The sequence below is a fragment of the Oncorhynchus masou genome, chromosome 28 (assembly GCF_036934945.1).
Source record: "Oncorhynchus masou masou isolate Uvic2021 chromosome 28, UVic_Omas_1.1, whole genome shotgun sequence".
Lineage (NCBI taxonomy): Eukaryota > Metazoa > Chordata > Actinopteri > Salmoniformes > Salmonidae > Oncorhynchus > Oncorhynchus masou.
In genome coordinates this window covers 49,698,469-49,714,154 of record NC_088239.1, presented here as the reverse complement: position 1 = coordinate 49,714,154, position 15,686 = coordinate 49,698,469, and the positions used below count along the sequence as shown (strand labels likewise).

At 43.1% G+C, this 15,686-nt stretch overlaps 1 protein-coding gene across 1 annotated transcript; it reads right to left on the bottom strand.

The window, feature by feature from the left end:
• Positions 1–199: 199 nt before the first annotated feature.
• LOC135517795 (bone morphogenetic protein 10-like) lies at positions 200–5,366 on the bottom strand. The gene is made up of 2 exons (XM_064942401.1): positions 4,889–5,366; positions 200–4,328 (listed from the first exon to the last, which is right to left on the bottom strand). Exons 1-2 carry the CDS (start codon positions 5,250–5,252, stop codon positions 3,265–3,267), a joined length of 1,428 nt encoding a protein of 475 aa, XP_064798473.1. The 5' UTR covers positions 5,253–5,366; the 3' UTR covers positions 200–3,264.
• Between the last annotated feature and the right edge of the window lie 10,320 nt (positions 5,367–15,686).

The window sequence follows — 15,686 nt, the reverse complement described above, 5'->3', positions numbered from 1 at the left end:
TCTGCTCCTGGTTTATAACCTACAAGTGTAATTAGTTTCCAAGTAAATGTACCATATACCTATGTGCTTATCCAACATTCTGGAGATTTCATCTGGCATTTCATTCAACAACACCATATGCCAACCGTGTCTTCGTGCTGCAAAACAAATAAAGTTTATTTTTCCTCAAAATAATTAATTTCCACAGGATGCAGTAAGTCTACTGAACTTTCACATGCACATCAAATTTACTAAATAAATAACCATCACCTTTCAAGTCATGAATAAATACTCTGAAATAATATCTGTAACAGCTCAATAACTATTAGGTACAGTATACAGTATAGTTTTGATTAACAAATGCATGGCAGTGAAAAGCAAATATTGACTGAGAACCAAGTCCAGTTGGTTTAAAAGTTCAGCGTGATTCCATAGAGGTTGTCTATCCTTCAGTCTGCTGACAGCAGAAGAGGAGTGGTGATGTGACATGTTTTTTTTCCATCTGTACTGCAGGCAACGCCATGATAAGGGCCCCAGAGTATCCATGCCAGAGAAGGGAAGTGGGAGTGTTTGTGGCCAGGCAGTGGTGAATAGAGAGAGTCTGGCCAGTAAACAGAGGCTGGCTGGGGGGTGTATTGAATGTTCCATAGAGATTGTTGGTGTTGGGGCCCAGGAATCTGACAGCACACTCTCCCTACTGCTCTCCACTTGGAATGGTTTCTCATCCTGAGTGATGGTCTACACGTCTCCAGGCCCTAACACCTCCTTATCACCAATGCTTGCATTGCATGTGGCTCTAGAAGGATGTGTGATGGTGGGGTGGTAGAGGGTGTGAGTTGGACTGAGGCAGATAGATTAGCCCAATAATAAGTGGGCAGAAATTATTTAAAACATTCATTTGGTTCCATGGACATGGACAGTACATTATGTATTCAGGAAAAATATTTTTTTTTCTGGCAAACTTAATCTAAGGCTTTGTACATCATCTGTACCTTTTTGCTTCTGCTTTCTCCAAATGTAGAGGTTTGACATTTTGCAGAGACATAAAGTCATCTGCAATAAAAAAAAAATACAAAATAAAAAGCCATAACACCTTCTAAATTGTTCACCCTTTGATTTCACATTCTCTGACCTGATATGACACTCCTCTTGAAAGGTTTTAATATATATTTTTTAATTAAAAAATATATATATATTTTTATACCAAATACAAACAACCACTTACAGATGCACACAAACAACGACTAAATCTCTACTGCCCAGACCCACATGCTCACATCTCCATCCCTAGTGTCTGCGTTATTGTTGCCACATGGCCTTAAATTGAACCAATTCACTTTTCTCGTTTGCCCTTGCTATTTCAATATTTCCATAATAAATCATTTGATTTTTCCATTGTGTTAATGATGGTGGATTAATTGATTTACACGTTTTTTTATTTAATCAAATTCAAGATGAGTGATGAGAGGAGAATCGTCCAGGCCATTGGGTATCTCAATACACCTCCATATGCCATGTCTTGAAATATGCAGACAGATTAAAAGTACATTTACATTGTAATACTTCAGACACCCAACTTTCTAGCTCCGCTCACAATTTCTGGACATTATAGCATAACCCAGATAGAATGGATTATTGAATCATTGTTAATTGTACACTTCAGACCTGACTCTGCCGTTATGCTGTGGAATTTGTGAAATTTGTCTATTCTATAATAACATTCTATATTCAAGGTTGCTCTGATGTCCAAAATATTTCAAATCGGCATTTTGTGATATATAACTTTTAAATTGTATGTATTTGAAACTATACATTGGTCAGTCCAAAATTACTTTTTGAATTCTGTCATGGAAATAAATGTTTTTCCGGTTACCAAGTCATTTCCAGTTTATATGCCTTTGGTTTTCCATGTGGACCAATTTATCAGTGAATTCAGAAAATCATATCCACGATTATTACATAATGTTAATTTCCTTCCATATTGTTATAGTGTTCTTAACTATGAAGTTGTTAATGTTCTTAGCTTTATCCTTAGAAAATAGACAAGTAAACAGATTCTGGGGATGAGCATGCTCATCTTCAATATGCACCCATTGTTCCTCTTTAGTGCATTTAACGATATGCGGCAAGTGAAAGCCTTGCTTTGCGAGTTAATACAATATTCCAAGTCTGGAAGGTTAAAAACCACCCTTAGACTTAGGTAGATGTAAAAACCTACCTTTTTATTCTATGAATTTATTAGCCCATATAAAGTATGTTATGACCGAGTGTACTTTTTTAAAGAATGTCTCCGGTCGGGTAATTGGTATTACCGAAAAGAAATATCAAAACTTTTGGAGCAATGCCATTCTTGAAAGGTTTTTCATATGGCAGTTGCATTGATCAATACCATGTTGCACAATGCCACTCTATTCAAATCTATGCAAGATTAACTTCTGTAGTGAACATGTATTCTTGGCTTTCTCCACAGGCATTGGAAAAAGACGACCTCAAACAAAGTTGCATTCCCATAATACATTTCTGGAACACATGTGTTTCTATAATACATTTCATTTCACATTTTATGACATCTCGTCCATCATGGAAGCACTCATATTTGAAATATCAAACACCATTCATCCTGCACTCTTTTAGAATGAGCATCTGTCTTTGCATGTAGAATATACGGTTATATTTATGTAACAGCATGTATATATACTGGGCATGCAGGAGTGATCTGTTTTGTTTTTCTGTCATTTAAACCAAGAGAGTTTTGTGTATATCTGACAGTACATACCAACAAATCGTCACGATTAAAGTCAAATGTAAGATGACAAACATATACAAACTATAAAGAACAGCATAATATTCACATTCAAATCTTTTTTGTGTTTCTCTTTTGTTTTTACAAAATCACATTGTATTGCTGGCATTGTAAAATAGCATTTTATATAATCTCCATATACTAACAAATGTACTTTCACAAATGACAAATTTCCATCATATAATGCACCCTTTTGCTCTGTCATCTTTCTATTTACTCCTCCCTGTTTATCTTTATCTTAAAATGTAGTTGAAGCTGCGTGTTCATTAGATACTGTAAATATAAATTATTCATGCCCTACTATATATCAGTTACTAGCGCACAAAGCAAGTATCCTTGATGCTTGTGGAAATGGATGTGTTATTTTCAAATCGGCACTTTTGATCTGGATTTCTTCTTTGATAGTGAAATTGAGGACCACTCAGTCTATGCTAATCCAAAGTCTCTATAATTCTCTCCTGCACCTTTAGTCAGTTCTATGACTATCTACAGCCGCACTCTGCCACCACCATGCCCTCGTACTTGTGCATGTAGGTGACCACTCCTCCATCCTCGTAAAGGAGTGAGATGGGCTCTAGCTTGGTGGGAACACAGCAGGCTGGTGACACCTTCTGTGGAATCTTACTGCTCAGCCGAGTCTGGACAATGGCATGCTTGGTAGGCGAGACCTCAGAGGTCATAGGGTAGCTGCATACACCATTGCACTCGTAGGCTTCATAGCCCATGGGCTGTATGACCCAGGTATCCCAGCCAATGTCCTTAAACTCCACATAGAGAGGGATCTTCTTACAGGGATCACCCTTGGCGTTGCGGCGGATTCGAGGAGGAGTGTCGTAATAGAGGTTGGAGTGCAGTTGCATGAGAGTCTCCTCATCCAGCTCCACTCCATCCGTGTTCCTAGCATCGCTCCCAGCCTGGTCCCCCCGGTTCCCGTGTGGACTCAGCTCCAGGTCAGCCGGCACATCGTTCTCATGTTCCATCATCCGGTTGAGCTCCCCCTTGTCCTCCTCACGATGGTCTCTGCTTTGATCATCTGAGAAGACAATCACCACTGGCTTGTGTTTCTCATCCAAGCCCATGTCAACATACACATCGACCAACTCTTTCTTTCCAGCCTCTTTTCTGACTTCCTGGCGGGTCTTCCCACCTTTGCACCTCAGACTTGCAATGTGGACCTCCAGTCGGTGGGTGGAGCTCTCTGCCTTCCGCCAAAGGTTGACCTGATTGGTCAGGTCGAAGGTGACCCAGACATCTTCTTTACCATAGACGTGCCGTGTTGCCAGCTCCTCCATTTCCTCAATTTCATCTGTCTCCTGCTCATTCCTTCTTCTGTCCCTCCCCTCTTCTTTCCTCCAGTGCCCCCCCTCATGTATCTTGTAAACGGTCACCTTGCGGTTAAGGCCGGCGTAGTGTCTGCGGTCCTTCTGGACCAGGGTGTAAAGGCGAAGCTCGGCGGTGAGGATGTGCTCGTGGTGGGGGATGGAGATGTTGAACAGCAGGGGGTGTCTCCTCACGCCCCTGACCGTCACACTGTAGGGGGAGGAATCTGGAATTAAAATATCAACGAAGGTCTGAATTGGGTTTAGACTTCAATTGGATTTAATCAATTTGAAATGAAATAATGCATCAATAATAAGGGTTTCATTTTAGCTCTTTTGTTAATGGTTAGATTTTATTGCAATCATATCATCTGACTTCAAGAAGAGGAAATAATAAGCAACTGTTAAACCAATTTCAATTCAATAAAAGTTTCTTTAAGGGCAAATAAAATGTTTTATTCTTGTCAATTTAGGGCTAAAGTTCATAAAACTTGCTTTAAAGTCAATCTCAGTTAACCTGAGCACAAAACAAAAAGTGATTTACAGTTACAGTCGAATATTAACTCCTCTAAAAGAAAACAAACAGCTGTGTATACCTTTTGACATACTAAGTTGTATTAGTCAATATATTGTATAATGATATATTTCTCAAATTAAACAAAACTCATTTGAGTGGCTTTTCATGTTAGCTCAATTAACAATTAATAATATCAAAAGATACATTTTCAGGATGATAAAAATAAGGGAAAAAAAAATGTCTTCAGACAAATAGAAGTAAGTGTTCTACCTTCATTCTTGAAACTACGCACTATGTTGGCAGAGGGCACCGCTGTGTGATCGTTGGCAAAGCGGTTGTACAGTTCCAGCATGTATTCTGGTGGCTCTTTACGGGTGGCACGGGGCCTTGCTCGGGCCTCCAGCTCTGTGAGGTTCAACGTAGACAGAAACTGACCCAGAGAATCCTGCATGTCCAGCTCTACATCCTGATCCTGCTCCAACATGGACGTATCCACCAGACCCCTGGCCCCAGGGCCCAGTCGAGGCTCCTCAGGGGACATGATGGGACTGCCCTGGCTCCAACCAGGCAGTAGCAGGGGTAGGAGGCTAAGAGAGTAGATGTATCCGAGTATGGAGAACACCGGAGCGACCATGACTGAATGACTCAAGGGCAGGTTCAGGTCCAAAGGATGAGTATCAAATATGGAAATATGAAAGGATCCTTAGCAGAGGACACCTGCGGAACAGTTCCCCCCTATCCAGCTGCAGTTTGTCTCAGTTGGGGCTGAAAGGGTAGTGTGTGGGTCGAGGGAAAACAGCTTTGTCCTTGTTGATCTTGTGATCGGGTGCAGAGGGCAGGGTGAGATGTGTTGTCCACCCCACTGTGCTGACATGTTTGGAGATGTCACTAGGGCTCTGCTCGCCCCCTGCCTCTCTCCGGGCCCGCCAGCCTGCTGACGACCTCTAACTCCAACTCCACTCATCTTCTATGTACTACTTTCTATGCATGCTTTTCTCTGGCTGTTCGCAGGCCACTGCTGAGGGGAGACTTGCCTTGTACACATCATTTTCTGCTTGAATTATCTTTTATGTAGAATCCACCCGAGAACATGTTGCTTAATGCTTGTAGGCACTAGAGTGAGGGCACTAGATATCAGCATACATGCATTTTCAGAGTAACCTCTGAAAAGTGAGTCAGAACCACTGTCATTGACAAGCTAATGCAGTGCTACAGGTGTTCCACAAGAGGTCAGAGTACATCGATCCATGACAGTGCTTTCCTTTGTTGAGTTCACTATATAGGGAAAGCGAGATACCTCATTAGTTGTACAACTGAATGCCTTCAAGTGAAATGTGTCTTCTGCATTTAACCCAACCCTTCTGAATAAGAGAGGTGCAGGGGGCTGCCTTAATTGATCAACATCCATGTCTTCAGCACCCAGGGAACAGTTAAATGCCTTGCTCAAGGGCAGAAATAAATATTTATACCTTGTCAGCTCGGGGATTTGATCCAGCAACCTTCCGGTTACTGGCCCAACACTCTAACCGCGAGGCTATCTGACACCCAATAGTACATTGGTTAGAACAATATGCTTATCAGTAGTTCTAATATTCAACAATGAATTTCAATACATTTCCTGATTAGATGTTTCAGCGACATTTATTGATTAGATGAAAAATAAATTAATTTAATAAGCATACTCTAAAATCTGCAAGACCAATTACAAAGCTTTGATATCTCTTGGTGAGGTATTATTGATTGATTGACATCTCACAGCTGATTTTAATGAAGCCCTCTGCGCTACCTAATGACAGCCTCTGGGCAGACTGAGTAGTGCTTAAGGCTTTGATATACTTTTACAGTAGGGGAGAGTGGGGTAGGCTTACGTTTAGCAAAAACATTTATTCAGCATCACTTCATCAAGGGAAATAGAGTAGTATTCATAACAACGATATGTAAGTGAAAATCAAAGAGGGGCTATGCGTTCAATGGAAAATAATGAACGACGTGGAGGTGTGTTCGACGCGCTAGCTGAGTGGCACTGACCTTCCACTTAGTTTAATTATTTTCCAGAGAACGCATAGAACACCGAGTTGATTATCCCTTTTATACCACGACTATAATTTAACACATTTGCCTCTAGAAATGTGTTAATTTGCCGGAAGAAATGTGTTCAACATCCACTGCAGTAGCCAGTAAGTTTACTAGAAAGCTGCGGTAGTTACCGTGGTAACCAAACAAACAGACTTGTTAGTTTCGTTAACCCAACCCTCAGTCCCAGTTTGCCATCATGAAAATCGAATTTAACAATGCCAATAATGTTTTCAATTCGACTTTTGCTTTCAAAAGGAGCTCAAACATAGAACATGTAAGAATTGAATTCCACCATGCAAATATACTGTGCGTTATAGGGAAATAATACGCGCTCTAGAATGCCAATCAGAAACAAGTATTCAACAGAGGAGGAAGGGACGCGCTACAAAGGTACACAATAGTACATTTTGGTAGATAGAAGGTGCTCTTTGGTAAAAGGGGTAAATTGGTCATCAAAAAGAAAGGAGGACCAAGGCACTTTTCATGTAATTAATTAAAATGCCTTTATTGGTATGTCATGTTCAATAGAAACAAAACAGTTTAAAAAAATTGTTTCTATTGAACATGCCATACCAATAAAGGCATTTTAATTAATTATATGAAGAGTGCCTTGGTCCTCCTTTTTAATGCCATGGTATATTTAAGCAATCAGGCCCGAGGAGGTGTGGTATATGGCCAAGATGCCAAGGCTAAGGGCTATTCTTATGCACGATGCAAGTGCATGGATGCCTGGATACAGTATTTATACCACAAACCCCTGATGTGCCTTTACTGCTATTATAAACTGGTTACCTACTTAATTAGAGCAGTAAACATAAATGTTTTGTCATAGCCGTGGTATACGTTCTGATAAATGTAGTTATGGACTGAGTGGATCGAGTCATGAATGCTGATTGCAGGGTTCGTACAGACATTGGCAAGTCAAACGTTCAAGTACTTTTTCAAGCATTAATATTTATTTTAAAGGGCCATCAATTTGTCATAGTTAATATTATGCAATTGTTTGTAGTCGCCACCAGATGGCAGTATATCGCCACATCATCGTAAAAAATAACTAATTTAATATTCATCACTACGTTGTTTCACTACTTATTTACTACATACATGAGTGGTGAAGTCAGTACTGATGATTTTGTCATTTGAGCAAAGTAGTGATGAGTAGAGTTTTGGGACATGCCGCCTACTGGTTGGTACACAACTTTCCTATTCGCATTACTACACAATTCCAGCTTATTAATGACTGTGTTTTACTGGCCATTTGGGAATCTACTACTTAATAGCTACGAAAACGCGAATTGATTCCGACTGGCAGCTTTGGTGAGGAAAACAGCACCTGAACGGCCGCCAGAACTGCAGGAGCACGGATGCCACTTAATAAAGCGGTATATCGCAGGCGCTCCGTGCATGAGGTGATTGGCAAAACAGCTCTGGGTGTTATTGTAGAGAAAAAGTATCATGATGTAGAACTGGCGCTAGCATAGTATGCAGCGTTACGCCTTCCCCCCTTCATGTGGCTCTTCAGGGCCGACTCACCCATGTAATGTCAGTCTGAAGCATTTTCTGAAGCATTTTTTGCACCTTACACGGTGTGTGTTGGTTGGGTCCAGTGATGTAGAGGGAAAAAGTTGGTTAAACTATACTGAACGGAAATATAAAACGCAACATGTGAAGGTTAGGTTTAAAATCTGATTAGAAGATTATTGTTTTTTTTTTAAATAGGCAGGGTTTATGATTTTGTGGCTATGGTAACTAATGACGACCATGGATGATGGTAGCTGGGTCATTCCTTGCGTACGGTGCTTTTTCTGTCCCCAGTGTAAAATGTGGATTCGAAAAGGCTTTAAATATAAGGTTAGGTGTGCTTTACCTTAATAACAGTCAAATATAGATCCTGAAAGGGAATTTTACGCATTTTTAACACTTTTTGTCAGTGGATGTAGGCGTTTTTGCCATGTCCCCGGGTGTTATGTATCAACTTCCACAATAAATATAAGCCATAAAATAATTACAATTTTAAAAATGGTTCTCATTATTTTATAGTCCTATTTTTTGATTATTGTATGTGTGGCCCTGACACTACTTTCCACCCTGTTAGTTTGATGTAATTCTCCATTTAAGAAAACAACCCCTTCCTACAATGGCCCCACATTCATGAAGTGTCATAGGCTAAACTATAGAATTAGTTTTTTATTTTTTTAAATGGTAAAATACATTTGATAGAGAAGTTAAAATCCTGTTCAAGTGTTCACTATTATGCTCGCTCAACCTTGCTCACTCACAGAGCTATGGCTAATTTAGGCAAACAATTCCACCCTGTTAGGTTCCACCCTGTTATGATTATGCACCTAACAAATTGGAAAATGCCCCCCAAAAATGTTTAGGTGCCTGAGCTTGACCAATATGTTTTTCCTGAAAGTCAAACATGCCCTTTTTCTGATGGAATACATGTTTTTTTAAATGGTCCACATTGTAGGAATGACCCAGCTATGACGTAGACTACCTCATGTTAAGGTTTTTCCGCTTCTTCTCTTGGGTTTAAGAGGTGCAGCCAGCTACTGTACGTTGTGATCAACACTTTTTTCAAGTGGGTGAGGCGGTTTAGGGAGTTGCATTTATTACTAGAAAGGGACCGTTTGTATTGCCTTAAATATATGTGCCTTCTAAAAGTTTAATAAACATTGCTTTGTGCCTTGTAATTCCGTTATGAAAAACCCACATATCTTTAAGATATTTTCCGATTTTTAAAGAAAGTTCACAGAAGTAACAAGTAAAGGTAGACCTACAAATTAGTTATAGTGTTTTTAATGATATCAAGCTTGTTTTTGAATTATTAACTGATTAAAACCTGTAATTCTGTTATTTGGCTCTTCGCGCTCTAGCGGCTCCTTGTGGCGGGCCGAATACCTACAGGCTGACCCCGCCACCGGGGTTGTGGCTGGCTTCCTGGCTAAACTGCCGGGTGTTAATAAGGATCTGCCCCCTTTTTTTTCACCCCAAAATTACAGAACCAAATCAAACTGCCTGTAGCACAAGCCTTGAAGAAAGGATATGCATATTCTTGGTAACATTTGAACGGAAACACTTTGAAGTTTGTGGAAATGTGAAAGGAATGTCGGAGAATAAAACATAATAGATCTGGTAGAAGATAATACAAAGAAAAAAACAAACCTGTTTTTTGTACCTTCATCTTTGAAATGCAAGAGAAAGGCCATAATGTATTATTCCAGCCCAGGTGTAATTTACATTTTTCCAAATGCACATAGTATTGCCTCTGCATGGTAAGTCAAGACTGGGTCATTGCTCTTTCCCTGTAGATGTAGCCCTTTTACAGATGTTGAACTCTATTGGCAGACGAAAGTTCCTATAGAGCACAGTGAAAAGCTGTTTTGTTGTTCTGTTGAACTGAATTTTAAAAATTGCAGCAGAATGCCACCTCTATCAAGGTTCGCAGTTGAACCAGAGATGAAGTGCAAACGCCCTTGCTTCTCTGAATAAAATAAAAAGCTGGTTTAAAAATACAATAATATTCTTTGGTGAATAAGCACATCAAGTCATTCTAAGTGATAAAAACTAGTCATACATTTTTTTCCATGGTTCTACCAAAATGCACAAAGGGTTGTTCCATCTTCACTCTCAGATGTAGAGGTTTTTGTTTGTAGATGAAAGCCTTGCTTTTTTGATGAGCAGATGTTGTGATATAACAGTAAGATAGTATTAGTAGTATTTGCTGTAGCTAGTTCTGTTTTGATTCCTTCGATCCAATGCTACTGGCTGTTGATATTGCTGATGACAAAAGTGCAATTTTCTTATTATGGAAGTGAATCATTTTCATAGTGGCTGGCTATTTTCCTTCAGAATACCATCTTTGGCAGAATTGCAGAACATTTATTATCTAGGGTCACTCTGCTTCTGTTCTCGAATGCTGCCTATCCGAGGTGGTACAATGGTAATTCAGTGATATGTATTGTGTCTAAAGGAGGACACCATTTAAAAAAGTTAAACCACTTTCAGAATCACTTTGCCAACTAAAGTACTGTACATTTCAGTGCAATCATACATTTTTCTCTTTACTTAAACTATTAAAATGTTTATGACCATAGTCCAGCAGTTCTTAAGCTTTTTCAGCCTGTGACCCAAATGAGAAATTCAGTGTTTTCCTGCAACTCAAGCTCATGAAAACATGCCCCCTTTTTGGCAACCTGAGTGAGATTTGGTTGGTGGGACCCCAACCTTGCAGGTAAAACATTTTAGTCGCCAACCTCCTGACAGTGGAGAGAATATTTTTTGTTTTAAAATTAATTTCCTGCAATTCTACACATTTTGCCATGACGTGTGCTATGATATCTAAGTGATAGTGACTAACAAAATCATTCGGGGCCCCCTTGAGGTCAGGGCCCCTGGGCACATGCTCTGCATGCCCGGTCGATATACGGCCAGATTTACTACAAGTTTAGATAGCTGGCTAGACTCATTTACCAATCTAAAAATTGTTAGCTGACTTGGCTAATTGAGTGACTGTCAGTGACATAGCAAGAGAAAAACCCCTGATGCACAACCACATTTCGACCCATACTTTATGCACAACCACGAACCATACTTTGAAGGTGCAATCTGCAGTTGCTACATCCATTTTTGGACCTATAAATTAATGGTGATATGTACCCATTTATTATTGAAGAAAATAACTTATAAATGCCTCGAGCTTAGTTCAACTGTTGGTAAAAACTTCCCTTGACACCCAGCGTCATAACACGTTATGATATGATCATAACTGTCAGGATTTGGCCAGGGTTGTTCCGGGTTTTGGTCAGTAGATGTCCCCATTGTGCTTTTTGTCCCTATGTTTTTCCCTTGATCCCCATTATTATTTGCACCTGTGTCTCGTTTCCCCTGATTGTATTTAAACCCTTTGTTTCCCTCAGTTCTGTGCTCTGTGTTTGTATGTTAGCACCCTGCCCTAGTGTTCTGTGTGCTCTTGTCGATTCCGGGTGAAGTTCTTGTGGTATTCTGTTTTTGTTTATTTTTGGTGAGTTTCTTTTGAGGTCTTTTTGTGTTTTTCCTTCCACCTTTTGGATTTGCCATTTTTTGTATTTTAGGATTTTTTCTTTATTAAATTACACCGTCTTAAGTACTGCTGTGTCTGCCTCATCTTCTGGGTTCTGCTGTCTATTCGTGGCTCAGTTGGTTAAGTGACTGTTTCTCACTCCGGAGACCCAGGTTCGAAACCGGGTCCTGACAGAAACACAGAGCCAAAAATGAACCCAGAGGCAGCCAGTTCCCAGGACCTTTTGCCACGCTGTCCCACCACCAGGAGACTGTCCAACGCCACGAAGCCGTCCTGGTTCAGCAAGAGGCCTTAATGGCTAGACATTCTCATCTTCTGTCGGAGATGCTGACTTCCATTAAGCAAATATCTGATCGACTTACCCCGGCAACAGTTTCCGTCCCAGTACCTCAGGTTCACGTACCCATGGCAGTTAACCCCCTGGCTGAACCTCGTCTTCCACCTCCCCAACGGTTCTCAGGTGATCCAAGTGCTTGTAAAGGCTTTCTCACTCAATGTTCTCTCTCCTTTGAGCTGCAACCCTCGTCGTTTCCCACCGACCGGTCTAAGATCGCATATATCATTACCCTGCTGTCGGAAAAAGCCCTGGCCTGGGCTACTGCTGTGTGGGATGCCCATAGTTCCTGCTGTGCCAGCTACTCTGCCTTTGCTGAGGAATTCAAACGAGTGTTTCAAGGCCCAAGCAGTGGTTCTGACTCAGCCAAACAGCTCCTGACTCTCCATCAAGGTTGGCGCAGCGTGACGGACTATGCCATCCAGTTCCGCACGGTGGCAGCAGCGAGTGGCTGGAACAACGAGGCGCTCACGGTGTGCTTTCTGAAGGGCCTTTCCGACACTATCCAAGATGAACTGGCCACTCGGGAACCACCGGACAATCTCGAGTCCCTGATCAAGTTGGCCTCACGCATTGACCAGCGTCTGAGAGAGAGAGAACTCAACCGTAGACCTCTAGCCCCTATCAGTCCCAGCTCCGAGTCCCCACCTTTATCATCGCTGGCTCCACCGGAACCCATGCAGATTGGACGCATCTCCCAGGCTGAGAGAGACCGCCGGATGAGGGAGCGACGCTGTCTATATTGCGGCAAACCGGGCCATTTCCGTTCCACGTGTCCCGGGCTCCAGGGAAACGCTCTGTCCCGTACAGACCGGGGGAACTGTAACGGGAAACATAACCTCCTCCCATCCGTCCAACTCCCGTCTGCTCATTCCAGTCACCCTCTCCTGGGACAACCACAAGCTTCACCTTCAAGCCTTGGTAGACTCTGGAGCCGCAGGTAACTTCATGGATGGTGTCTGGGCGAAGGAGAATGGCGTTCCCTCTGAACCTCTGGGTGAACCCATGAGGGTTACTACATTGGATGGAAGCCCTTTGGGATCTGGACTTGTCACTCATGTCACTACCTCCTTGAGACTTTCAGTTTCACAACACCAGGAATTGATGAACTTTCATTTGATCTCCTGTTCCGAGTTCCCTCTCGTCCTTGGATACCCCTGGCTTCACAGCCATAACCCTCACATCGACTGGTCTGTGGGCACTATCAAGCAGTGGGGTCCTACGTGCCAAGCTACTTGTATTTTCCAGAATTCCCCGAGTTCTACTCCCGAGTCTTTAGAATCCATCGACCTGACCCGAGTTCCCGAGTGTTACCATGACCTCAAACTGGTGTTTAGCAAACAGAGGGCCACCATGCTAGCACCCCATAGATCTTACGATTGCCCCATCGACCTGTTTCCGGGCACTTGCCCCCCAGGGGTCGGATCTTTTCCCTATCTCCACCCGAACGAGCTGCTATGGATACCTACATCAAGGACTCTCTGGAAGCAGGCCTCATGCGTCCATCAACCTCCCCGGCGGGAGCAGGGTTTTTCTTTGTGGCCAAGAAAGATGGTGGATTACGTCCTTGCATCGACTACCGGGGACTCAATGACATAACCGTCCGTAACCGTTACCCGCTACCCCTTATGGCCACAGCCTTCGAGCTGCTCCAGGAAGCAGTTGTTTTCACTTAGCTTGACCTGCGGAACGCATACCATCTTGTGCGGATCAGACCTGGTGACGAGTGGAAGACCGCTTTCAACACGCCTACTGGTCACTATGAATACTTGGTGATGCCCTTCGGCCTGACCAACGCCCCAGCGGTGTTCCAAGCGCTCATAAACGATGTGCTTAGGGATATGCTTAACATATTTGTGTTCGTTTACTTGGATGACATCCTCATCTTTTCGAGCTCCCTTCAAGAACACACTAAGCATGTCAGACAAGTACTCAAACGCCTCCTGGACAGCCATCTGTACGTTAAGCCGGAAAAATGTGAATTCCATTCATCCCGAGTACAATTCCTGGGATTTGTAGTGGAACCCGGTCGAGTCCAAATGGACCCTAGGAAGGTAGGGGCGGTAGCGGATTGGCCCACCCCCAAATCCGTTAAGGATGTTCAGCGTTTCCTGGGCTTCACAAACTTTTACCGCAAGTTCATCAAGAACTTCAGTTTGGTGGCAGCTCCTCTCTCAGCTTTAACCAAAGGTGGCAATGCAAGGTTTGTGTGGGGAAGAGAAGCTGAGACGGCCTTCCAAGGACTCAAGCAGCGCGTCCTCTCTGCTCCCATCCTGATACTACCGACTACGGATGAACCATTTGTGGTGGAGGTAGACGCATCAGAGGTTGGTGTTGGAGCTGTCCTGTCTCAGAGGGGTGAAGACAAGAAGCTTCATCCGTGCGCTTTCTTCTCACACCGGCTTACCCCGACTGAGAGGAACTACGATGTGGGGGATCGTGAATTCCTAGCGGTTAAGATGGCATTGAAGGAATGGAGACACTGGCTCGAGGGGGCTTCTCACCCGTTTCAAGTGCTTACGGACCACAAAAATCTGGAGTATATCCAGCAGGCGAAGCGGTTGAACTCTAGACAAGCTAGATGGTCTCTTTTCTTCAATCGATTCCAGTTCATCCTCACCTATCGGCCCGGGTCGAAGAATCTCAAACCGGATGCCCTGTCCCGAGTCTACGCTCCTGCCATTCGAGATGACACGGACATGCCTGTCCTTCCTGCTGCTAAGATTGTGGCTCCGATCTCGTGGCAAGTTGAGGATACCGTGAGACGTGCTCAAGCTAGCGAACCGGACCCTAAAGGAGGCCCTGCCAATCGGTTGTTTGTCCCCAAGGCAGTGAGGACTCAGGTCCTTCTGTGGGGGCACTCCTCTCGCCTCACCTGTCATCCGGGCGTAGGTCGCACCTTGGAGTTCATCCAGCGTAAGTTCTGGTGGCCTACCATAAGAGAAGACGTTGCCACTTTCGTCAATGCCTGCCCCGTGTGCTGCCAGGGCAAATCTTCTCACCTCCGCCCTCAAGGACTCCTTCATCCTTTACCTGTTCCCCACAGACCCTGGTCCCATATCTCATTGGACTTTATTACTGGACTTCCTCCATCCCATGGCAATACTACTATCCTAGTCATAATCGACAGGTTTTCAAAGGCGGCCAGGTTCGTCCCTCTGACTAAGTTACCTTCTGCCAAGGAAACGGCTGAGTTGGTAATTAATCATGTGTTCCGAGTCTTCGGCATTCCTCAAGATGTGGTTTCTGACAGAGGTCCCCAGTTCGCCTCAAGGTTTTGGAAGGCCTTCTGCCAACTCATGGGGGCTTCTGCCAGTCTATCTTCAGGGTACCATCCGGAGTCCAACGGCCAAACAGAGAGGATGAATCAAGAGCTGGAAACCACCCTCCGATGTATGACTCGTGACAACCCGTCCACATGGTCATCCTTTATTGTTTGGGCCGAATACGCGCACAACACCTTGCGCTCCTCCTCCACTGGTATGTCCCCGCACGAGTGTCAGTTTGGCTATGCTCCTCCATTGTTCCCGGACCAGGAGGCAGAAGTCAGAGTGCCTTCAGCCTTGAGGTTCGTCAGACGCTGTCGGCTTATG

What these genes read in the sequence shown, in the direction of transcription:
- LOC135517795 (XM_064942401.1), bottom strand. Translation starts at nt 5,252, where the DNA reads ATGGTCGCTCCGGTGTTCTCCATACTCGGATACATCTACTCTCTTAGC. An exon ending in GCGTAGTTTCAAGAATGAAG is followed by an intron (nt 4,329 to 4,888) that starts GTAGAACACTTA and finishes TTTTAATTCCAG; the next exon opens with ATTCCTCCCCCTACAGTGTG.